The sequence below is a fragment of the Hetaerina americana genome, unplaced genomic scaffold, assembly GCF_022747635.1.
Source record: "Hetaerina americana unplaced genomic scaffold, ioHetAmer1.1.p SCAF_49, whole genome shotgun sequence".
Classification (NCBI taxonomy): Eukaryota; Metazoa; Arthropoda; class Insecta; order Odonata; family Calopterygidae; genus Hetaerina; species Hetaerina americana.
In genome coordinates, this window is record NW_027287084.1 from 1,320,444 (window position 1) to 1,347,371 (window position 26,928).

Genomic DNA, 26,928 nt, shown 5'->3' on the forward strand with positions numbered 1-26,928 from the left:
TTCGTTTCGAAATATTGCCAGTGAACGGGAGCATTCATACTCGTATTGAAACACCATATTTTTGTACCTGTATTTTCCAGCACTACAAAGGTATGCTAAGGAAAGGGATAAGTCTGTTAGTCATATGGATGACTATAATAATGTTAAGACATGCTAGATCGAGAAGGCTTCAACTACGCCTATGGGTATGCCATTTTTCTCGGACTAGAAAACATTTACCTGAATGTAAACACTACTCCTTCTCGTCGTCATCTTACAAAATTAGTCTCCTCAGAGAATGTCAACATCCCTAAAACAAAGCCGACGAACTATTCCACTGTAATTTAAAAAGAGTTTTAAAATGACTCGTTCTCTCTCTCTCTCTCTCTCTCTCCCACCGGGAAAAAGCTGAACTCGCACTAAGGCGGAAGAAATTTTCTCCACCGTTGATGGCAAACGGCAAGTGAAAATTAACTCACCGCCCGTGAGGGAATAGCTAAGGAAAATAAACGACATTTTAGGGGAAAACACGCTGCTTGGAAATAGCCTGGTTGTGAAAATCCTTCGAAGGGCTCACGGAGTGTAGGGGACCGGAGGTTAAGTCGAGGAGAGAAAGGGGGAGGTGAGGGCAAATGGCGAATAGAGGCGAGGAAGGAGCGAAGGGAGGAGGTCGCTCCGGGAGGGGGGGTGTGGAAGAGGAAGATGCGGATCGACAAAGGGGTCGCGGTGGAGATAGCGAGGAGGAAGCGACTGTGGGAGGGTGTAGGATGGAGGAACGAGTGTGAGGGGGGGCAGGCGGTGAATGGGTTTTCAAAGGGTGGGGGAAAGGCTGGATTGGTTGCGAAGGACGGGCCAAGGGTGGGAGGGGATTGATTGTGCGGGAGAAGGTGCGGCGGGACGGAGGAAGAAGCTATTGCATAGGGGAGACGAGTCGGAGGTGGATGACGTTAAAAAATGGGGGAAGGTGAGAGTGATGGGGTGGCCAAGGGTGATGAAATGAGTGCAGCGGCGGGAAGGATTGGGGGGGGGGGTGGAGTGGAGAGGGGTGAAAGTGTTGGGTGGAGAGTTTTGGGGGTTAGGGAGTTGGGAAGCGTTGCCGGAGGGAGGGAACTTCAGGAAATTGGAGGAAGATCGAGGTTAGGGAGAGAACCACAGCCGGGGGTGGTTTGGGGGTGACGGGAGCTGGAAAGCGAAGGTGGAAGGCGAAGCGGAGGCCTGGGATTGGAGCAAGGCTTGGAAACTGGACGCCTCGGATGGTGATGAGGCGGGGCTCTCGGAATGACCTCTTTTCGTCGGCTTGTTGGTTTTTGGGAATAATTTTGGTGGTTTAAGGGATTTCTTCTTTATCATTTTGCAGCAGGAAGTTCGATCGCTCTCGGAATTTCCTGGTGTTAGGTTTGAATCCTTGTTATGTGCGTTTTAGTCGCTTATTATTGCGTCATTTCTTGAAATCTTTTTAAGTTTCAATCTTGGAGTTAGGACGAGCCATTACATTAGAAGGTGGATTAATATCTCTCGATATTAATGGATGGTTCGGTGGCTAACGTACTGGCTTCCCACCCAGAGGGCCCGGGTTCGAATCTTTGTGGCGGCAGATATTTTTCAGTGGTATCCCGATGCTTCGTAGAGAGCACTTTGAGTGAGTACGCCGTCCGTCGGATGGGGCGTTAAACTGCCAACCCCTTGGCGCCTCTCGTTAAGAGTAGACTATTGCCGACGCCGGGTTCCCCTCCACCGTTTCTTCATTCCCTTCTTAACTCACCACCAAATTACTCACCTTTCCCAAATGGCGCAAACGACCTCAGCAGAGGTCATTCACTAGAAATATTTTCCTTCACAAAAAATAAGGTGTATATATATGTCTTCATCAGGTCCGTGTTTTTATTTGGTGCCTCTTTTTTATATTTTATCATGTGCCGCCTTTATATATATATGCTTCAAGTAGTCGTCTTAGTAAGACTCAATTATTGCGGTCAGTAAATCAGGAAATAATGAGTCATCCTAAATTGACTTATCAAGCACAGCTCGTTTATTTGAACTGCATATTAGGTCAGTAAGCCTCGACCTCTATCTCATGTCCTACTCCGATTCCCGCGGGGGTGTCAACTCGACCGGAAATATTGAAATCCTTCTTCAAATATCGCTCATGCAATTTTTTATGACGAATCTCACCTCGTATTTGTATGCTCTGCTAGAAACACCTCTAAATAAAGGCGCTGGTACTTGGAGAAAGTATTTGCCAAGTGTAGTGAAGGGTTAAATGGCCCCTTTTTTTAAGCTAAGATATGTTTGGAAAATAGCCTTTTTAATGCATCATCTAGTATGTCAGTATGATCTTAGTAATTCATGATCCTTGAAAAGTACCACGAACGAAGGGTGACAATATATGTATATCGGACGGACTTGGTATTTTTTCTGCGTAAAAGTTTGTATACCCTAAATCAGCAACGTTATTAATTATATGCTTGTATTCTGATGAAAGTAATTCTTGGAAGTGAATCGATCACTAATAAAATGAAAAATTATTGATTGAATGAAATTTAGCATAAAGAAATGAAATTAATGTAATGGATCTAATGATATTGTATTGTAATGGATCAATTCTAATTTAACTAACCATTAATAATTGAGCTATTTGCATTAAGAAAATAAGAGGTTAATTTGAATTTCAAAGTTATTTCGGGTCAAATTTTTGCAACAGCCATAAGCTGCGTAAGTATGGAACAGCTGTAATTGTCAATTGTCTCATGGTTCCTCTTATCAACCGATCTATATTATAAATACGCCCTGCATTTGTTTCAGCCCTGCACTCGCACCGGAAGGAATCAAGTCCGTCCATTAAAAATATAGCATTTTCTTGGAAGGCCCTTGAAAGTATACGTAACCGCTACTCCAGTCGTGCATGATTAATCCAATTATGTTGCTTTAATGATTCCAATTCAGTTCGAAGCTCAACGTTTGAATCTAAAATTCTAATTTCTGTAACACTAACTGCAGAAAACGTGGCAGATTCCGGGCTCATATAATCCGCAGTCCGTACCTCTCTTTCTCTGAGCATATATGGTTGGCAATTATTAGTGACATCGAGTTCCCGATGTCGCTTTAGCTCATCCAAATAAAGCTGCCTGAAAGCGTCGTTCATTATCAGTTCTACCATGTATGATTACTGCTGTTAGTGAGGGGGTACACAAGCGTGCGTGCTACAGCCTGCTGGAGCGTTAGATGTTTAAAGACCATTTGTACGCACTCTGCGGCGTATATGTAGAGTTTTAAACGCTAATTTTCTGCAAATATGTGGAATATAGAAGGGAGGCACTCCGTCCTGTCGGAGATGTTCATCGCTCGTTGGGGCATTGGATTATTTTCGTGGTAATTCCGCTTTCAGCCCATGTTAAATGAGCGTTTTTGGGAAATTGAATGTGCTTCCTCCAATTATTTCAGCCAACCGAACCATCGATAAATTTCTGGGTTCCTCTTTGAATATCATCCGCGAGTGGCCCAAGTTTGGACTGCTCTCGCTGGTCCACTCCATTTTCATAATATCCTTTGGGAGATGTTTCGGGTTGAAAAACAGCGGTAAATGACTTCTTTGGAGTAAAGTTCTATTCACCTAAGTTTTTGAATATATTTAGCCTGCAGGTATTAATGGATAATTATGTATTTTCTCGCACTTAATTTGTGTTGAATTGCAGCGTTTGTAAATTATAAGATTGTGGGATTACAATGTTCCACTGTAAAGTTGAAACTTAAAGGTACCGGTGATATTTAACTAGTGATAATTCATGTTCCACAATTTTTAAATGCATTTGTATTATCGGAGTGGAGTAGACTCCCTTTCTAGGCTTCATACGCAGGCGATTCAAATGTGATGGGAAGATCTTTAACGCGTTTTAAGTCAGCGGAATTTATTTTAGCGGCATCTTTCGAAGATCATGTCACTGAGCGGCATTAAATGCTATTAATCTTCCGCGTCTCTTCGTCACTTGTGTGAATCTATCCGCTATCTCAAATCTGTTGAGAAATAGTTTAAGACTATACTGTTTGTATTTTAAATGGGGTCACACATTTTGTTGTCTCCGGTGTAACTTTAACATGATGATGACGTTCAACGTTGAAACCTGGGTCGTGTTTTTGAATAAAGTGTGTGGAACTACAAAGTCAATAATTTCATTTCATTTCAAGGGGTTATAAATATTGGAAACAAAATTTATCGTCTTATCTTGTGGGCATATGTACGTATATATTTAGAGTTTGTCACCCCGTGTCATCGTAAGTAACTTCTTCTGTCTGTTATTGGTCTAAAAATGTGTATGATTGTGACTTCGTGCATTTAAAAAAGTACGTTCATTCATTCACAATGAGTTTCATGTTACCCTAAAAGAATCCACTGACGAGAAATTATTTGATGTAAACATTTTTAGACCTATTAATTCTCAAAATTCGTGTATCGCGAAAAATATCATAAAAAGTAAAAGTCCTCTTTTTTATTTTGAATATCTCTTTAAGTTTGTATCCACACTGTTATCACAAGAGAATTCATGGTCGTAAAATTCAGTTCCCGTATATATCTACTACTTAAAATAATTTGTATAAACTCAAAGATAGAGAATATTTAATGCGTGTGTACGTATTCAACAAGTATTAGCATTGATTAAATGAAGTAGGCAAGATTACATCACTCATATTTTCAGATTCCACGTTTTATTGTAAATCAATTCATCCTCCATTTGTACGTTTGAGTTAGTAGTCAAGAGTTAATAACGAAAATGCATTTTTCAATTTATCTTTGTTTCTTTGAAATTAATGTGTGGCATTGGATTAAATGGGTAGGCACTACTTTGGAGTCTTCTGTTAATGACTTTTTTCTTCCATTCATTCAAGAGAAGTTCTAGCGTGCTCTTGCTAATTTCATCAAACATCAACGCTCTCTTAAATTTATGTTGCCATTTTTTTCATATAATGCGTTAAAAGTCGATAAATTAATCATTTAAAAGACTCATCATTCACCTATTGAGTAGAAACCTTCATATGAATTTACCACGCGTTTTATTTAGCGTAATGGAAAATGAGAGTCTAAAATTCAATTGGAAAAATTTATTTACGTGCGGAGGGCGCGGTATAGAAGTGTGTAGTGTGTAGCTACTCCATTGTATAGTCTAGCTCTATTCATAGAGAATTGAGGGCATCTAAATAAAATTTCTATTGCATTTGAGCACGTGTTAAAATTTAAACCCTCTTTAAGTGTGTGTGTGTGTATATGTATGGATATGTATATATATATATATATATATATATATATATATATCTATATATATATATATATATATATATATATATATATATATATATATCTATATATATATATATCTATATATATATATATCTATATATATATATATATCTATATATATATATATATCTATATATATATATATAGATATATATATATATATAGATATATATATATATATAGATATATATATCTATATATATATATATATCTATATATATATATATATATAGATATATATATATATAGATATATATATCTATATATATATATATATCTATATATATATATATAGATATATATAGATATATATATATCTATATATATATATATATATTATATATATATCTATATATATATATATATATCTATATATATATATATAACTATATATATATATATATATCTATATATATATATATATATCTATATATATATATATATATCTATATATATATATATATATCTATATATATATATATATCTATATATATATATATCTATATATATATATATCTATATATATATATCTATATATATATATATCTATATATATATATATCTATATATATATATATATATATATCTATATATATATATATATATCTATATATATATATATCTATATATATATATATATATATATATATATATATCTATATCTATATATCTATATCTATATATATATATATCTATATATATCTATATATATATATATATATATCTATATATATCTATATCTATATATATCTATATCTATATCTATATATATCTATATCTATATATGTATATATGTATGCATGAAATATTCTATTACATTTGTAAATTTAAGAAATTTGATAAAAGTTTCGGTCATCTGGTGAAGGTACCCTATTGTTTGTGGAAACCTGAATTTATTAAAACATGTCAATGACCGGAAACCATTATGAATATCATAATGCATATTTTCGCTGCCAGTCGAAATGTTATTTCCAAATCCCTTACATCACTTTACCGTAGATTATGCGCTCGGATTTTACGCGATTCGAATTACTACTTTATATTTCGATATCGGAGCTAAAATGGATAACGGAATGGATCTTGACGGTGGGAACGGCGGTGAAAAAGGCGAAACCTTTTTAAAAAAATAATGAATTCTATACCTATCCGACCTATTCGAATTGTGGATGGTTCGATTTCATTTCCGGGAACATCCGGCGGGAGTTTTTGTAGCGTGTAAAAAGGAAAAAAATAAACAGGACGCGGAGGCAGGATCTCGTTAAAATTAATAAGGCAGCAAATGAATCCCTTGCACTCGTGCACTTTATTTTGCCGTCGCGTGAGCCCGGGGAAGGATCGAATTCGGTCGGGAGGATCTCGGGGAGGGGGAGAGGGGTTACGCGGCCCGGCGAGAGAGACCACGGGGAGGAGGGAGGGCAAGGCCCGTGCGTCACGCTCACCTGAAGAGCAGTTTGGGTAGGTTCCTTCGTAGGGCCCTCCCGCCGCGCGGGTGGCGCGATGCAATATTTTCCACTTTTGCGCGCGCGAGGAGGGGATGACACGGATGCGGGGCGCGGGGGAGGCAGAGAAGGTCTCCCTGCGGTCGGAGCGAGCCTTTGATGCATTTCCCCGTGGCTGGAATTACGTCATCGCGGGTTTTATCCACCCACCCTCACCCGTAATGTATCTCACCGCCTATTCTTCCTTCTCCCCAGGACGCACTCTGGTCACTCCTGGAATTTCTGGACTCGCGTACGAAATGGTACCGCCACGAATAATTCCTCAACAGCCTCCATTGCCCGCGCCGCACACCTTTCTCCCGAAACTGAATTGCTTCTCATTGCCTCGCATATCTTTCCCCCTCCTTCACATCTCTCTCTCTCTCCTCCTTCCCCTCCTCTCAACCCACCCGATCTTATCTCGTTTCCAAATGGAAATAAATTGTCATAAACCTTTTGCATACGGAAGCGCCAAGACTACGCGGTGAAGGCAGACGGGGAAGAGTTCTCGGAGATGGAGGAAGAGGGGGCGGAGGAGAAGGACCGTAGAGGTGAATAAGTGAATAGTGGTGTGGAGTGTGTTAGGTGAAGGAGGAGGATTGTGTGTCTGTGTGTGGAGGGACGGAAGGGGGCGTAAGTGGTATAGGAGGGGGCAATTGCCTCTCCCCTCCGGGCCTTCCTCTCTCACTCTCTCCTCCTCCGCGTCCCTCCACCCCCATTCACCCTTTCTCGCAATGCACTCCTCCCTTTACTTATTCAGGGCCGTTGTGACGCACGCGGGCGCGCCTACTTCGCTCTGCCGGAAAACCCCCACCTCTCGTCGCCCGCCCGCACATCCCATCTCCTTTCCTCAATCCAACCGGCTCTTCGCCCCCTCCTCTTTCCCCACCCTCCCCGCCCTCCCCCATGCGCTCCCCCAAAACTCCCTCGCCTCCCTCACTTCCCCTCTATCCCTTCCCCACCCATCCCGTTCCCCTCTTCTCCAACAGCTCCCTCTTTCTCGCTCTCACCCTTACCCTCGCCCGCCTTCTCTCTCTCACTCACCTCTGCCCGCCTCACCTTGGCTGAATTTGGCCACCTTTTGTTCGCCCCCTGCGAGCGTACATCTCTCTCCCCGCGCGCCGTCGTGTTGTTATGAGGGATTCCCCGCTCGCACCTGATGAGCGCGTGTGGTGGAGGAATTTATGATGTGGTTAACCAAGACTTCTTTCCGAGTTTGTGCATTGAGCAATCATCATCAGAAGATTTCAGCGCGGGAGGAGGCGGAGGACAAAAACATTCGTGGGAGACGCTCCTCGCAACTGTGCTGCCCGTGTAACTGCTATCAGTTTTTTATCGAAGATTTTCCGGTGTTACGTTCCAGGCTTCTGGAGAAATGGGGCGTTTTTTGGGTCATCGTAAATAAGAGGTTGGGTACTCATGATACGAAGATATTTCGTTTCATTCAATGCTCTTGCAATCTCTCGTTAGTTGACTCCAGGGTGCCTCTTGTTTCTATATTTTAAACAGGCGTACCAGTGATCTATGATGGAATTGATTCTTTCGATATTGGTTTTCTATTGTTAAATTTGCAGTCAAAATTACTTTTCTAATTCCCCTAAAAAGGATTTCCTCTCAATTTATAATTTCTCTTAGAAATAGATATTCTATTACTTAAAAAGTCGAAGAATTCTTATTCTCCGTACAATTATTGCGTAGTTGATTGTTTTTCGTTAAAATATACTGTGTAAACATAGCTGTATGTTTAATCATTAAAATTTCTGCATACGTATTTGTTGTATCCAAGTATTAATATATTTTTGACCATTATTTTTTAAATCTAGCTTTGTTTTATTTTGAAATTCTCGAAAGCAGCCGAAGATACTCGGGTCGTTGAATAAATCCTGAGGTCGAATAGATGGCATTCGTAGAATCGGAAGAATTTTGCTTTTAGTAGGCTTCATCTCTCACTAGACTGGTGTTAAATTTTCAGCTCTATCTGTCGCGTGGTTTCATTTACATTGTCGATTGAAGCAACAAACCTATTTATTTAGAATAATGGAAAAAATAAGTTTCGGCTTAAAAAAGGCTTAACGCAGTAATAGATCAAAACCTAGTTGGATCAAGTTCCTGGTACATATGCCCCTATGTTTACGACTCTTAACAATTGGATAAATAGGTTTAAACGTGGCCGTACATCCACAAATGATGAACATCGTCCGGCGCGTTCAGTGGAAGTGACTTCCTCCGAAATGATTGAAAAAAATCCACTATATGGTTTTGAGTGATCAATAAATCAATGTTCACGAAATAGTTGAGGCCTCAGGCGTATTACAAGTTACAGTTTTTTCAATTGTGCGCGAAAAATTGATTGTGAAAAAAGTCGCGACGTGATGGGTGCCACCTTTGCTCTCGGTAGAGAATAAACGAAATCATGTGGTCGAATGGGAGGCTGGTTTGTCGGCTTTCCGTCGCAATCCTCAGTAATTTCTTCGTCGATGAATGACTGTGGACGAAAATTGAATATTTACATGCCAGAGACAAGAGAAAAGTCGAAACTAGGTTTTTAACGGCGATCCGTCTTCGTAGAAGAGGAAGACGGTGAAATCAGTTGACAAGGTTTTTATGCCGACAAAATGATGGCCACGGCTTTTTGAGATGCACGCGGAATCACCTTCATCGATTACTTGCAAAAAAGAACAAACAATAAATGGATAGTATTATTCGTCATTATTGCAGCGGTTGAGCGAAGAAATCAAGAAAAAATATCCTCATTTGGCAAAAAAATTCTTCTACTTGTACAATGCGCGGGTTAAACCTGGGCAGTTTCGATCGCGAGAATCATGGGATGAAAGTTCGAATGGCGCGTACAACTTTCACCGTATTCACCAGATTTTGCACCCCAGTGGCTTTTTTTATTTCCAAACTTGAAAAAATGGTTCGACGGAACACGATTCACGTCAAACGAGGTCATCGCCGACGACTCGTTGATGGCTATTTTTGAGGACCCTCCGAAATTATAATTTTTGGAAAGTTTGAGATACGCTGGTAAAATTGTGTCGTGCTTAGAGGAGATTATTTTGAAAAACAAAAAAATACCCAAAATAATGTATCTGTTTTTTTCTAACGACTTAAATTGAACGATCCTCGCTAATGAAATAATCTTTGAATAAATTCTTCGGATAGTATATTTACTATATATGATGACTAGCGTTTAAGAGGTGTGGACGACTCTGATGGTTTTTATTGTTGACCATGCTAAATAAATTGGTCAAGAGGAATCGTTTGTTGCATTGCGCAAATGAATGAAATGCCCTTTTAAATATAATTAAATATGCAATGCATAGTGTGCTGAGATCGATAATAATGATTTACAAATACATACATTTGAAATGGACGCTCCTTCGTGATATAGAGAATATCCCTACCTCCCCCTATCCAGATGCCGATGAAATAACCATCCAGTTGATAAATGAAAGGAGTGTGTGCGAGCGAGTTCGGGAGTGGTCACACAAATATTCAGCGACGAGAAATCATTTGAAACAAATTTGGCGTGTATCTCCGCGTTTGAATGTTCTTCGTTTACGCCCTCTGCCCCATTGTCTCTTAATCGTATAATGCACTCCAATTATTATCCTATTATATTTTTTGTGTCTTTATTTGTGCATTTAAATTTGGTATTCCTTAATACGTAAGGTAGTGATTAGATAATGCGCATTAATCGAATGTGTTGTTGATAATTGGTATTCCGGGTTTTTAAACGTGTGATGAGGGTACCTTAGTCGCTCTTTTGTCTTAATATTTTAAATTGATTAATGGTAGAAACTTTATTATTAGTTTCCTGATATCTAGGTTTGTAAATATTCATTCGCAAACTTTTAAATCGTAAAATGATGTATATAGGTTTTAGGGTAGATAGTTGATGGAATATTTTTTACCTATGACAATGAGGTAAAATTAGGCGATGCTCTGAAATGCGGAATAATTATCAATTTTAAACTACTATATTAGGAAAGGTAATTAATTTCATCGTAGGACATACATGGTACATATTTGTCTGCTGTAATTTTCTTTAACACTAGTGATCAAGCTCATTAAGTAGTCTCTGATAAGCATTGACTTCATGAGGTAAAAAATGATGCAGTTAATCTAAGTATGTTTCAGTATAAATGCAGCATTCCTTCTAAGTTGGTCGTTCCGTCCCTTTAGTCTAATATGTGTAATTTTACTTCCGTTTTTGTGTATACCGTCTTGCTGCCTCTTTTAATATATCGAATTCTGGAAGAGACCGTTCGCATAGAATGGAGGAGGTAGTCAAAATTTGGTACTTAATTGGATGAATCAGAAGTTAAATTAATCTATGGGATTGGATCGTGTGTGTATTTGCGCATGATCTAAGCTAATTGTATCCTAATCGAAATCTAACTTAGTTTGTGTAAGTTGTATTCAGTTTAATCTATGTCTTACTTTCTTCTTCTTACCTCATCGTGGATGTGAAAAACGTAGTCGATCTATAATAAAAAAATTCCATGATAGAATAATTTCAGGAGTTCCTGGTACGTAAAATCGCACGATACTGGCTACTTACCGATTTTGGCTACTTATAAGAGAGAAATCAAGGAAGTTATCTTGGAAATTAACGGTGATTTATCGAAATACTACCTTGATCAAAAATTTCCCGGAATTAATTCAGAAAATTAAAAATACAAGTTTATTCATCTAAATCTATATTGTCCCCTTCAAAGTAATCCCCATCGACTGCAACACACTTATGCCAGCGCTTGATCCAATCCTCGAAACATTTTTTATATTCGGTTTTCGGTATGTCCATCAGTGCTTCCTGCGATTTTTCGATTACTTCCTCTCGGCTGCTAAAACGCGTTCCCCGTAATGGTTTTTTAACTCGATTGAACAGAAAGAAGTCACAGGGAGCCAAATCAGGTGAATTCGGTGGCTGTTGGATGGTATTTGTTGCATTTTTCGTCAAAAAATTACGAATAATGATAGCACTGTGCGACGGTGCGTTATCATGGTGCAAAATCCACGAGTTTTCTGCCCACATTTCTGGTCTCTTTCGGCGAATTGCTTCACGCAAACGTCTCATAACGCCCAAATAATACTCTTTGTTTACTGTCTGGCCTTCTGGCAAAAATTCATGATGCACTACACCGTTGTAATCCATGAAAACCGTCAGCATTGCCTTCTTTTTTGACTGAAAACGACGTGGTTTTTTTGGTCTCGGCTCATTTGGTGAACGCCATTCACTTGCCTGATGTCTGGATTGCGTGTCGTACTCATAAACCCACGTCTCGTCTCCAGTAATGATCCTTTTGATGAATGTGGGATCGGATTCAGCCTCGCAAATCATGTCTTTTGCGACGTCAACACGGTCTCTTTTTTGCATGAAATTGAGGTCTTTTGGCACCAACTTTGCTGCTACACGACGGAAACCCAAATCATTAACCACAATGTCTTGGGCGGATCCATAGGCAATGTTCAAGTCCTCCGCTATTTCTCTGATGGTTAATTTGCGGTTATTGACCAACATTTCTTTTACTTTATCAATTTTTTCACCGACTTTCGATGTCGATGGTCTGCCACTGCGTTCATCATCTTCGATTGACTCACGACCACTTCTGAACCGCTCGTGCCACTGGTAAACGACCGTTTTTTTAGAGAATCGTTGCCGAAACACTTTTCCAACATTTCCAACGTCCGTGCGCCACTAAATCCGTTTTTTACGCAAAATTTAATACAAGTTCGTTGTTGCAAATTTAAATCCATTTCTGCAATTGTAAAAAATCGCCAACACACACAGAGATAGATGTACTCTTGGCTACGTAACTTTTGCAAATGTCAAGTTATGACACTAAGATTTAAAGGGAATATCAACAACAGATGTACCAATTTAACAAAAAAAAACAGAACTCAAATCGGAACGATGGGAGCGCCACACGGTGGTTATTCCGGGAACTTTTGATCAAGGTAGTAGATTCATAAAGAGTATTTTTTTGTTGTTTCGTTGGAATTACGAGAAAGAAGTTTAACCCGAAGAATTCGCTAGGCTTAGTATTTTTCTTCCTTGTACCATGAATGTACGAGGGCAATCCCTGAACTATCCGACCCGGCAAAGAAAACAAATTTTGGAAAAAAATATATTTATTTTTACCATTATCTCCTTGCAGCTCTATACACTTTTCCCAGCGATGTTCAATAAGTTCGATAATTTTTTATAATGAGAACTGTCCTACTCCTCAAAATAACCATTGAATGCCGACATCACTTCTTCGCGGTTGGAAAATCTTTGACCACCGAGCCATTTTTTCAAGTTTGCGAACAGAAAATAATCCGAGGGGGCTAAATGTGGCGAATAAGGTGCATGAGGTGACTTATTCAAACTTAAATTCATGAATTTTGGCTTTCAAATAACGGATTAATGAGCTGGTGTTTTGTCTTCATGAAACAACACTTTCTTCCTAGGCAAATGAGGCCGATTTTGCTTGATTTCCTCGCTTAAACGATGCAATAAGTTCGTATAATACTCGCCGTTGATAGTTTTTCCTTTTTCAAAATGGTCAATGAAAATTATCCTCCGCGAATCTCAAAAAACCGACACCTAGACCTTGCCTGCAGATGGAACAGTCTTCGCCTTCTTTGGAGCCAGTTCTCCCTTTTTAATCCATAGTTTTCATTGTTATTATGTCTCGACTGTGAAGTAATGGACCCATGGTTATGAAACGGCACAAAAATTCTGCTATGTTGCTGTGAAACTTTGCTGAACACTCAATTGAAACATTTTCATGACATTGGTTTTGCTCAAGCGTGAGCTCCCATCTTGCACACAGTTTTCTCATGTTCAAATTTTCAGTTAATATGCGATTTACCACATTTTTCAAAATGCCTATTATGCCTGCTAGCTCGCGTACTTTCTGTCGACGATCATCCAGTATACCTTCGTGGATTTTCTTTATCGTTTCTGGGGTCGTCACCTCATTTGGTTGACCAATACGATGCTCGTCTTGACAGTTCATATGGCCTCGTTTAAACTCTGCTACCCAATATTTTACTATTGTAAACAAAGGAGCAGGCTCACATAGAGTAGAATCCAGTTCAGCTTTTATATTTGTTGGGCTGCTGCCTTTCAAAAAAAGTACTGTATCGCATAATGATGACCAAGTTTCTCCATTTTCACAAATTCACTGAAACAAATTCATTATTCATGGCTGCCAGACAAATACTAATCAACGTGGCGACTTCAAATTTGAAACATATTCTTAATAGGTTGCATACTTTCTAATAGAGTGGTATTTTTCAAACAACTACCGCTATCTCTAGGTCAGGCCGGGTACTTCTGGGCCTTCCCATGCATAAATAAAATGTCTGTGAGAGTATGGTACGATCATACATTAGATATAATTCTTGAGAAAAGGAAAAAAAGAAAATTCTGAAAAAAAGGGGAAGAAATAGAGAATTTAATACAAACGTTTGTGGGATAGACGTCATGGTCAGGAAGCTTTACATACATATAACAGACTGCACGAATAAGGATAGCATTTTAAAGAATTTAGTTTTAGATATTGTTCTTCGGAATAAAACGGTTTTCTATTGTCACAACTACATTTTGCCGGTGCAGACGAAAAGATACGGGAGATGGGTAATGGAGAGAGAATAAAAGTAGGTATTCAGCTGGTTACGGTAATTAGTTTTGAAGATTTTATATCTCTATTATGCAAGTCTACCAAGAGACTTGTGACACTGAAGAATTTCCTGCGGGCTCATATGGAAATGTACCAAGTGAAGATAAACCCCAATAAAATGTAAGTTAGGAAATAAATCAATCCGTTGGGGTAAGTTAATCAAAGAGTAAGGGAACATTATTTAGAGCAAGTTGAGCGAGTACCACTTGAACTGTACATTTGCATCCAAATTGGCCCTGCGTTTTGGAAGGAAGAGGTATTTATGGAAAAGATGGTGTCGATAATAGGAGTTGGAATTCTCGAGTGGAGAGATTAGTAGATGAATGGTGAAGACCGTATGGCTAAGACACTAATACATCTAGAACACCTCTGTGGGGAGATATAATTTTCATAAATGCACATAAATAAGTTTATAGTCTTTTTTTCTTACAGAGAAGTTTGGAAATGATTTCAATAAATTTAACTGATCTCACTAACTTAGATACAGCAAAGCACTCCACATTAGATAATTTGATGCCCGGGGTCAAAAAGGTGTTCTCAATTAGTGTTGAACATTGACGTAATACATGTATTACATCAATGATCTAGTGTATATTTTGAGTTGTACGTATTGAGGCCAAATATACTCCCAAGGTGGCTCCCATGGTCATTATCCCCTCCGCTCCATTTGGATCCATCCTTAGGATGAGGCGATAGGATTTTGAGCCTGGAAGATAGATTTATATTTAAGTATTTAAATTATAGTGGAATGGGCATAAGAAAATATTTTGTACAAATTCTTGTATTGACATGAGCAGAACGGTTTTAAAGCGCATCATCATTAAGGGTTGTATGATGCACTTGATAATGCGTCCGAAACCGATCTAGTCATTTTATCATATTGTGATGAATGCTACAATATTTTTATTCATTGGAATTCGATTCCAAAACATTCCCACTCCTGCCATCAGTTTTATTATTATGATTTAGGAAAGATTGCTCTTATGATTCGAGGAAGATGGAAAAAAAATAATTTTTGGGAAAGAGAATAATAATTTGTTTGGCAAGATAGAAGGGGGAAGTTATCGAGGAAAATGTAAAGGCAAAAAAGTTAGATTGGGGAGATTTTGCAATGTGAATGGAGAGTAGAATGGTAGGTTGAAAGATAATAAGAATTGTGTAGTGCATGGTGCTAGAAAAATTACCAGTAACTGAGGAAGCCAATATTGCGGGAGAAAACTTTTGTACTGTTTGGGAAATCTTGAGATTGGCTGATGCTTGATCATAGAGAACTTCGTAGGCCTTGTGGTGGAGGCCTTAGGGCTCGGATTAACGTGGCGCAAGGCTAAGTATACCACGTGAATAATCATTCCTTTAGTAGTGGAACTCACAATTAGTCCGCAGAGTCGAGAAGTTGTTTTGACTTACTAACATCCGTTTTCTCTTTTTGGAGCTGAAATCTGTTTTGGAGTGAATATTTTGCAAACATAAATGGAATAGTGTTGTGGAGACTTTAAGGCCATAGGAATTGAGTTTAATTTGTTTTAATATAAACTTCTTGGCAGCATCGTCTATTTATTATATATGTATAACATTAATTACTCCCTCGGGTTAATAAAGTGATATTCGATGCAATGTGTATCAGCGTCTTGTCAGCCATGCGAATTGTGGTAGATTTTATTTACAAAAATAAAAATAGATTTAATATTATCTATAATTTTTATGATAGTAAAACTATGCAATTTTTACGGCGTCTTAAATCTCTTTCCTAACTATCCACTATTTAAATATTTTTTCGGTACGTAAGAATGTGCATTTGCCATAGTTTTTAAAATTATTTTTGAAGGCATTTAATATTTTTCTTTTCTGGGCGATTTTGAAGATTGGATTTGAATTGCTGAGAGTTTTATCCCGATAGCAGTGTTCAATGAACTCCAATTGGTCACTCAGGAAATCGCTCGTTACTTATTTCCACGGTTCACGAAACTCGTAGGTCATTGCACCGCAATCAATACTTAATTTGTCACCAGCACCAGCGGCATTTCCGAGACGAGGGTAATCTTTTGCTTTGCTGGAGACACGCACAAATCTGGATTATCCACTGCTGTGCGAGAAACGTTCGCCTTGATTTTTTCCAGCGATAGTCTATACCTAATCGTTTTTAAAGATTCACGGAGTATTTTCCAGTACTCGGTCGGTGTGTAATTTTTTTTGTTGATAATTTTGGGTCGTAGTGAAAACATGGTGAATTTAGATAGATAGAGCTCTTTATTGGGGGCGAAATTAAGACCTAGTGGTCCCTTCTTCCATTTAACCCATCGTCGTATACCTATGATATTAGACAAAATTTATAATTACATGCATACTGTATATGCACATAAATACATGTAGACAGATACATTCATTATGCACAGGTTTGCACATCGAAAAGAAAAGGAATATATATTTATATATATATATATATATATATATATATATATATATATATATATATATATATACAGGGTTCGTCCGGAAAATAAGTGTACTGATTTTTTCCCGCCGCTCCAGGCGCGCCCAGCACCGCTCTGACGGGCTGCGATTGGAGGGGGGTATGTTGGCAAGCGACGCTGAAAAAGCAGTCGGCTCTGAGCTGTGGTATAGTGAGGAGCTCTGTTAACGCGAACCTCCACGCTCGACCCACGTCACGGAACGCGATGCCGAAGTTTTTGGAGCAGCGTTATTCCATCAAATTTGCGGTAAAGCTTGGGAAATCGTCTACCGAAACTGTCGGTATGATTAACCAGGCTTACGGGGAGTCAGCCATGTCCAGAAACATGATCTTTCGGTGGCACAAGATGTTCGTGGAGGGCAGAGAAGAGGTCGACGACGAACCACGGCCTGGACGCCCATCAACGACACTCACCGACGAAAATGTGCGAAAAGTTCGCGATGTACTGAACTCTGATCGTCGTTTTAGTGTTCGGATGATAGCAGAGCAGTGTAATGTGCCAAAAACAATAGTGTACGAGATTATTAGGGAACCATTACAGAGCAAAAACATTTGGCGGCTGCATCACGACAATGCGCCGACTCACACCGCGCTTGTCGTGTCGGACTTCTTGGCCAAGCACGGCGTGGCAACGCTGCCGCACCCGCCCTACAGCCCGGACTTGGCACCACCGGACTTCTTTCTGTTCCCGAAGATAAAGAGAAGTTTGAAAGGAACGCGATACGGGACTTTGGACGCCGTCAAAGAGGCCGTGACGACGTGTCTTCGAGAGGTTCCCGATGATGCCTTCGCGGGAGCGTTCCAGGAATGGGAACGCCGCTGGAACAAGTGTATCGACTCACAAGGGTCCTATTTTGAGGAATATTAGCTTAAGATATGTAAAAGTGTAATGAATTTTTTTTCCTGAGCTCAGTACACTTATTTTCCGGACGAACCCTGTATATCCATATATGTATGCATATATGTATACATGCATATAAATATATAAATTAAGGATGCACCTACATATACACACATATTCAAAGTAAATGACAGTGAGAAAGAGAGCAATAAAATGATGAAAGTCTAAATAAATAATGAGATTTATGGAGAAAGCTAGGGAGAGCGTGGCATTGCTCACCTGGTAAAAAACCCACGCATGAAAACATCCACGTAGAGAAGGGGGGTGTGAAAAACCTGCGGAAACCCTATTAATTAGAGGAAAGATACATGTACATTGTAACAATCATTCATTGCATATATCACGGAACGATAGTTATTTGGAACCTGTTTCGTGATTTTTTGGAAAGCCTATTTTTTTTATTCTTTCCCACAAATGACTTAACTGTGCATTGCTAAATCAGGCGTTTATAAACTTGAATGTCAAGATGGTAGTACTGTTTGTGTGGGTCAAATGGTCCGAAGTTACTGGTATGGTTAAATAAAAAGAAACAGTACTCCTACTAAGTTTCAACTCTTCGCAAAGCATTTGATCTCGAGTAACCGTCCACATTTATCCTAGAAACTGCGCATTTTGAACAGAAAAGAAACAAGTTGTACTTCCTGGAACCATTTGGAATCATCCGTCGCAAGTACGACTCAGGCCTCGTGTGCTGAATGTTTTACGCAGCTCTTCGCGGTAGCTCCATTCCACATTGCCTCACAATTCATCAAGAGGTAATTCAATTCTACAGCACATCTCACCTTAAGTTAAACACCCTCCGTTTACGTTCATAATTAATCCCTATCCACATCATTCACGGTCGTGTGCGTGTGTGTGTATATATATATATAATGGGCTGAAACAATATAACACAAATAGCATAGAATAGCAACATTTAAAAGGACACTCACACGGTAAATTGTTCGAGCTTTCGGCCCTCTCAGAGGCCTTCTTCAAGTGAGACTGGCTAGTGAGTCTCACTTGAAGAAGGCCTCTGAGAGAGCCGAAACCTCGAACAATTTACCGTGTGAGTGTCCTTTCAAATGTTGCTATTCTAATCTATTTGTGTTATATTGTGTCAGCCCATTATTGTGCCGCTCGTGTGAGTTTTTCCGTGCAATCGATATATATATAAACACGAATAAATCCTCTCCCCTCTACCGTTATTTCATCAGATAATGACGTTATTCATCAAAGTCGGCCCTGCTCTTCGGCACAATAAAGTGTTTTTACCAAAAGGCCCTGTGTACGTATCATTCGGATTGGTAGCTATGCAGGTAATGGACATTCATTACATTTCATAAAGACACTGCCACCTCAGTGAGCTCAGCTGAATTGCATTCCTGAGGTTGATTAATTTCAGATATCTCCTAATTGGTGATCCTGATGCACAAATAAAATTGTGATTCAGTCTACCCTTCTTTCTGTACCACCTGTCGTCTTTTCACCATCGTGTTGCAGAATTCGTGCATCGTTGGGTGCTTCCTTCCATGCGCAGGGTACTTAAAAGCCTTCCGCTAGGAAGGAAGCGCATGCGCAAGTCTACATGCTCGAATCCAGTAGTATGTACCATTAATATGTTTAGCCTTTAATGCGACGAGTTGTAGACTAGGACGGGAGGTATGTTGACCAAAACAGCAAAACAGAAACGTCGCATGCATGCTGGCAGGCCAACACGATTACTCCTCTCCTCCCTTCAACGCCTCCCTACTTAAAAGAAGGCTGTCTGGTGCTGACTTCGGAAAAACACTAGTTCCGTTGGAAAATCGTCTCCTGCTTGTATTCGCACGGCATTACATCCTTGACCCCAGAATTTTTCGAACCCTTTTTTTTTCATCTGTGTTATATCTTTTCGATTGTTTTATCTTAATATTGGCATGAAATCGAACTTTTTCTTCGTCATTTTGCATAAATGTGTTAACTGGGATCAAGCCGTAACCATCAACGAGTAAAGACGTTAATCACGATTAAAATGGCCTAACTTTAACATTATTAACATTAATCCCTCGTAATTGGTAATTTTATTTTGGAGAAGAGGTTGACGTACTTACTTGTTACTCTTGAGTCAGCAGGAAATCAGCTTTTTGCTGGCGTTGTGGTCCACTCTTGAGTTTTTGTCTCTTAACCATCTCCCTCGGTACGGATGTGGTTAACGGAGATGCTTAATGTTATAGCATACATTTATATATATATATATATATATATATATATATATATATATATATATATATGGAAGAGTAATGTATTTTCTTTTCCGATATTATTTGCTTCCACAAAGTGACGCCTCAAACCATCCTACATAAACTTGGGTTTAACTGAGTGCGCCCAGATGTTTCACCAGGAGTCGAACCAGTGATGGGCTAGACATGGGCTGGGCGTACACACTGGGCTACCGCGTCCCCTCTTTTTTTTTGATTGAGAATATTAATTTTTCAAATCAAATCGCAAAAGGCATTTTACCACAAGATAGCCCCATCATTTACTGTGCAAGGTGTCTTCAGATTCTGAGGTTTTTCAATATTTTCCGGCAAACTGCTCACCCCATAACTTGGAAAACTGGCTGCGTTGTGGTCTTAGTTTCTTGGGTTCGTCATCGCACAACGATGTGCGACCTTCTTTGAACTGTCGAAGCCACTATCGAACATTAACGCCGATTTTTCTCATTTATAGCACCATCACTTCGACAATCGATGAATTTGGATGGGTGTTAAACCACCCAATTGGAGAAAACGGGTGATGGCGTACAGTTCTTGTGCACTGTACCAGAATGCATGTATCGTAGTGACGCGTAAGAAAAGGGAAGAGGAAGCATAATGACTCGCAGATAGAGAACGGTCAATGAGATGCGAGTTGGAGGAGCATAGTCTCGGAAGACACCAATTGCCTTCAAGGCCAAGGGACGGTAATGCCTTTTACTCCATCTCTATCTGGAGAGTAGTTTTGGCAACCTCTACTTAAAGGCCCCCTTCAACCATAAAGACTCGCCCTCCCCCAACAAGCGAATGCACTCGGACCATCACGAAAGCAGTCGGAAGTTCAGTCTCCAAGATATTTGAATTCTGGTGGAAACGACGCCATCACTTCTCTCTTTACGAGGGTGGTTATTTATATTTTGAGCCTTGACAACACTAACTGCTTAAGACGCCATCTGACGTTTCCATTTGAAAGTTTGACCCTTTTAACGCTAACTTTCTTCAGAACATTTTGTTGTTCGATCATAACTTGGGTTGTTTACAGTCCATGAAAATTTTGTCGCACCGAAAAAATGGGAGTTAACTCGTGAACACTTTCTTGCGATGATTTTTACGACTCTCGACGTGGATTATCAAGACAGGAGTGGATCGATCAACTTCTTTCCACTTTGGGCTATGAAGCCCCATCCTTTGCATCTGTGAAACGCTGGTATAACGAATTTCATCATGGCCGACGTCCGCTCAGCTACGAAAGTTGTGAAGGTCGTCCAAAATCAGTTGTTGTGCCGGAAAACATTGACGCTGTGCAAGAACTAGTGAAGGAAGATCGTCATGTGACTAATCGTGAGATTGAGGCATCATTGGGGATTAGCATGACGAGAATCAATAACATAATGTATGAACATTTGAAACTGTGAAAAGAATTGTTGGCATTGGATCCCGCATAATTTGACAAAAGCTCAAACAGGTGCTCGTGTCAATTGGCGCAAATAAATACTCAAGAAATACAATCGCGGTGCATCAATAGCTGTGTGTAACATCTACACAGGTGACGAATCTTGGATTTCTGCGTACAAGCCGGAAGCAAAATGACAATCCACACTATGGGTCTTCCAAGACGAGCCAAATCTGACAAGTGATTCGTGTACGAAGAACATCGAAGCAAATGATCGCCTGTTTCTTCGGAATAATTGGACATGTGGCAACTGCACCGTTAGAGCAACGTAGAACCGTGAACTCTGAATGGTACATGAGCATTTGTTTTCCAGAAGTGCTTGGTGAAATAAGGAAAAAGAAGCGGCTACGAAGAGTCATTCTTCATCATGACAATGCAAGCTCTCACAGGTCGGCTGAAACAACTACCTATTTGACTGACCAAAACGTCGAATTGATGGGTCATCCTCCGTACAGCCCTAATTCAGCACCAAATGACTTCTGTATATTCCCGTGTATTTGGAAAAAAATGTGTGGTCAACGTTTTTCAGAGCCTGAAGAAGCCGTTGATGCATTCAAAATCCATGTTTTGGAGGTACCTCAATCGGAGTGGAAAAAATGTTACGGAAATTAGTTCGAACGCATGCAAAAGTATTGATTATCATGGAGAGTACTTCGAAAAACAGAAAAGCCATTTTCAGCAATAAATTACTGTCTTTTCATTATTAGGCTCAAAACATAAATAGCAACCCTCGTATTGGAAGCCATATGACCATATACATTGTAGTGCTTTATTATTTCATTCATCAAGAGTGACCACGTGTTTAAGACTCAACCACATCTCAGTGCCGAGAAAAAATTGCAGGACCTTAGAATTCAAAGGCCCCTCTGACATTGTCATACCCAGCGTGTTTTATGCTAATATCATATGCCTGCGGAAAAGTTAGGGGAGAAAATATTATTACTATGGAAGTGTTTCGTTTTAAGTAGGTTTTTGGAGGACCCTCGGACATTTATAAGTTTCACCTACCAAGACAAGACCTGAAGTGTTACACCTTACACTAAAATAAATATTTCAATCTCGCATGAATTCTACAATCCCGTATACATTCTACAATCCCGTATGCATTCTACCTTCCCTTAATTCCGTCCAAAACGCCAATTCTTTTCCTCCCCTTTCCTGGCTTGCTTAACTAATATTCTCCCCTCTTCAACCGTCTTCTGCATTCTGCAACCAATCAAAATGCTCTACATCCAGTTTTCTTGCCTCCTCAGGAAATATATCATTCTGACATAAAATTTCCGTTTTTGCTTAATTAAAATTGTTTTCGTGTTTCTTTATGTTGCTCGGTTTAATGCAATCATGAACGCATAATGGGAAGAACTAACGCACGCTAATTTTTGTCTTTGTAGTGTTGTGCGAAGGGAGATGTGATTAGAAATATGACCTTGTGGGTATTAGTTGTCACTATACTAGGGGCATATCCAATGATGCTCAAACATGTTATGTAAATATGGGTCCACTAATGCTTTCTTTACACCCTAAGACCTCGTTTACTATCAGAAGGTATTTATTTTTTCGGGCATTTTTTGTGCCTTTCTTTGCGTCGGTATGGTTGATTATTATTATTATTGGGTAATCTACCGGTTAAGGTAGGTTTTTGGATGGACATAATTACTAATTAAATAATTTGTGACCCCTAGCAAAACACAACATCCTACTTCACATCAGGTCCCTCTTCAGCTCTGAGTATTTTCTTCCTCCCTTCATCCCGTCCAACATCCCTATCCTGTTCCTTCCCTTTCCTCGTTTGCCTCACATTCTCCCCTCAATTAAAGTCTTCAACATCCCGCTGCCTATGGTTGATTATCTACCTGAATGAATTTTTGTCAGCTACCCGCATTATGCCGTTTATTTTAGTGTATTTTGTGAATGTTATGGCTTGGCATTGGTTCAGAAGCTGATCTTAAGTAAGTCTACCAAATTGCTTTCGTAAAGTTACTTAACAGTTTTTAAGATGCCCGTTCCTTGTCTTAATAGCAGCAAAGTTTGATGTCTTTACTGTTTTTTATACTCACAGTCTGCTTCTATTCTTATTGTGCACGCAAAACGCCATGTATTCCTATACGTTTACTTTCTAAGAAGGCGAGAGATGTATTTTTGTGTAAAATAATTCGCATAACATTTTTATCCCTTTTCCTTTGGTTCTTGGGAAAAGGAAGAGCAGATGTTTTTTCAATTTTTTCAGACGGCGTTTATTGGTATTTAATTTTTGTTAAAATAAATGTTTGATACTTTATATGCTACCATAATTATTTACTATAATTCTTGACATTTCAACACTTGCTTGGCAGGCCTGCAAAGAAGCGATTTACCTCATATTCTTGCCGAAGGTTTTGATCCCTTAGGAGTTTCCCCTGATTTTTCTCAATATTATATTGGAACTCTGTACCTGAAAAAAAAGACATGCAGGTTGCACATATGCAAAAGTTTAAGTGGCCAGTACAGTATTTTCTCCGTAAATGTGGTTTCCTTGTATAATAAACGTTACGTAGTAGTAATAAATAATATATTTACAGTTATATTGAAAATATTATGTTACCTTAATAAAATAAGCATATTGGACACAAGACCTTGTGTCCAAAATGCTGTGCACAATTGTGTGCCAAGATGAAATAAGGTTATCTCTTGACTGGATAATCTCTTTCGTAATTCCTTCTACAAAGCTTTTCGATCCTTATTGAGTTTTGGTAAAAGAAATAAAAACATCCTTAAATGCCCTCTTATAATTATGTATGTTCTTGCCTTTCTTCAAAGGTAATAGTTGATAAAAACTCGTGGTCGCCCTATTTCCAAATCGCTTAATTTTAGGACGATATGTATAGTACAGAAGAAGTGAAGCAAATAGTGTCCATAGTTTTTCAATTTAATAAAATTAAAAGTTTTCATATTTTAACAAAGGAAGTGGATGAAATATTTTAAGTAATTTATTGAAATATCATTTTGATAGTTAAAACTTGACCACAGTCTAATACCTTTCTACATTTAGTGAAAACGTTAAATATAGAAAAGTGTGTGGTTCAGATAATTTTAATGAATGATGTCCTTCTTTTAGTTACCCTACCCACAAAATCGCGATCACTTACAAAGACGCCTGGGTATGTCAGACGGATTCGGGGAGCCTCAAAGTCTGTTGAAATCCCAATAAGTCAAAATCCTCTCACTAATATAGTGTGTTTTCCCCTTATTTCTGAAGAAGAAGATAAATATTAGCCAAATATTCCTTGCCACCATTTTTGTATGCGGTTATGACGCGGAACCCTGTTTTTGAAAAGAAATTATTTGGCAAATATCTTTATGAAATGGAACGTCAAACAAACTTGGGCAGTGGCATGAATAAGATTAAAAAAATGAAGGGGATCATAATAATATTTTTCGAACGCGGTAGGGTCATGTTCAGGTAAAATTATTCTGGTGTGTATTCACCCCCTGCCACACACCCTAGCGGTGGCTTGCAGGGTATATGAATGAATAAAATAAATTTGTAAATGTATGTATAATTGGTGACAGTGACGTGATTATAATGGGCTGTATCTTTGTTTTCCCTTTACAGCTGGCGGAGCTGGAGCAGAGGGTGGTGGAGGCCGAAACACGAGCCGAGGAGGCCGAAGACAAGGTGAGCTCTCAGACTTTTCTTCCCTTCTTCTCATTTTCATTCGTCGCTCCAATCGCTTCGCGATATCACTTCCTGTTTTATGGTCCTCTCAACCGGTGGTAGAGGTCGTCGGCTCTACTGCGTTCTTATTCCCTTCTCCGTTGCTCGGCGACGTCATTGAGTACAACAATGTCCTGTAGTATGCCTCGTCATTTTCCTCTTTATTGTAAATCTTCCATTCGGAGGAAATCGCCACTCTGTTGGTTTTTTATTGCGGGTAGTTTTTTGTCGTCGAGACCCAATCAGTTTGCGTGCCGAAGCCCACGGAAATAAAGAAGGCACTTTCGCGAGTGTCCTCGCTTTCCCGAATCGCCATTCGGTCGCGTTTCAGTTCATCGAACTCTTAAGCTGATTGGTTATTTTTCCATGACGCCCGTACTTTTTTGTAGTAGTGCTCATCCGCTGGCGTAAGTGGGAAGCACAATGAATAAAAGCTCATTCCCTCGCTCCCCATTTATAAGAGTGAAGTGTCACGAAAGGCCAAGTCGCGTGTCACTCTGGCCGGCCCTATCGCTATTCCTCCGTCATTGGTGTCGTGCAGATATTTTTAACCGAATTTCGTCGCATACATGGGCGAGTGGATTTAAAGCCTATGAGTTAAAAGAGCCTTAAAACTTAATGTCGTCTCGGTTGTGAGATTTTAATCATATTTATGGAAACTTGATTACTCACAAAAGGCGGCAGTTAATCATAGAACATTAACACGTGTGAAAATACCGGATTTTCCTCAGTGTCGGCATTATACTGCGTAAATGCTTGTCATCTCAATGGAGGTTTTATTTCGTCCACATAATAAGTTAAATCTGTTCTAAAAAAAATTCCGTTTGCGTGCATATCCATGTCGTGAAAGTTGAAATTTAGATTTGAAATCGTTCTTTCTATTCCAGATTGCGGGCATGGTGTTAACCAATTAATTATGGTAACCGGTTGAGCTGGCTGTAGGCAGCCTTAAACTTAACATTTCAGCCTCTCTTATTAAACCTTAATATTAAGTATTAAACTAAGTTTTGCATTAATTAAATGGAAAATTTCGTCTGGTTCACGCGAAATCTTTCGTTGCAATATCCTATTTCAATGAGATAATTGCCCTCGTGTCAAAAAGATCCATGAAAATACTATCCAGTGCTATTCGGTTTGCTGTTTTCCAGTGTTGCCATGAAATGTACCGCTGAGTTATTTCCACTAAGTGCTCTTGGCTGCTTCAAATGACTAAAAACATACATCTTTTCATTCGAGTCTCAGGACTACACATTAATGTAACTCATGGGCATTAATTTTTAGATGCTATTGTATAGCAATGTTATGCAAGATTGATGAAACTTACCAAGTGTTTAAATGTTATTTTATGCTTTTTTTAATACAGTTAAAAGCATTTTTAATTCTTCTCTTGTCATTTTTTTCCAGGCAGCTGAAATTCATTTAAAACGAGCGTTCCTTACCATGTTTCGTTATTTTCGGAAACCCTTTATGCGCGAATTTCTTTTTAAACGCTTGTCTACTTTAATTATTTTTTTGGCTGTGCCAGAGCTGCTGCTTTGTATTTAACGCTACCTGATTCAATTATTAAATAAATACTATTGTTTTGGCAACGTATTCACGGCCGCTTTTGGTAGAATGAAGAGGCAGCTAAAAATGCTTGTATAGCTTTGGTTGGCACAAAATAATTTCAAATGAAATGGATTGCAGGTAAAACAAATATTATGCTTTGATCTGATTGAAGTTTAGATATTGATGCAATAAGTCTAACAAATTAACCGTCGAATGTTTATAT

The 26,928-nt window shown here is 39.0% G+C and overlaps 1 protein-coding gene across 6 annotated transcripts in view; it reads left to right on the forward strand.

Moving 5' to 3' along the window:
- The window catches only part of LOC139693430 (uncharacterized protein CG43867), a 364,846-nt gene that overhangs the window by 256,280 nt on the left and 81,638 nt on the right, over positions 1-26,928 (forward strand). For all 6 annotated transcript variants that reach the window (XM_071591567.1, XM_071591573.1, XM_071591571.1 and 3 more), the window contains exon 2: positions 25,056-25,118. In XM_071591567.1, coding sequence (XP_071447668.1) covers positions 25,056-25,118 — 63 coding nt within the window. The remainder of the gene's footprint in view (positions 1-25,055; positions 25,119-26,928) is intronic.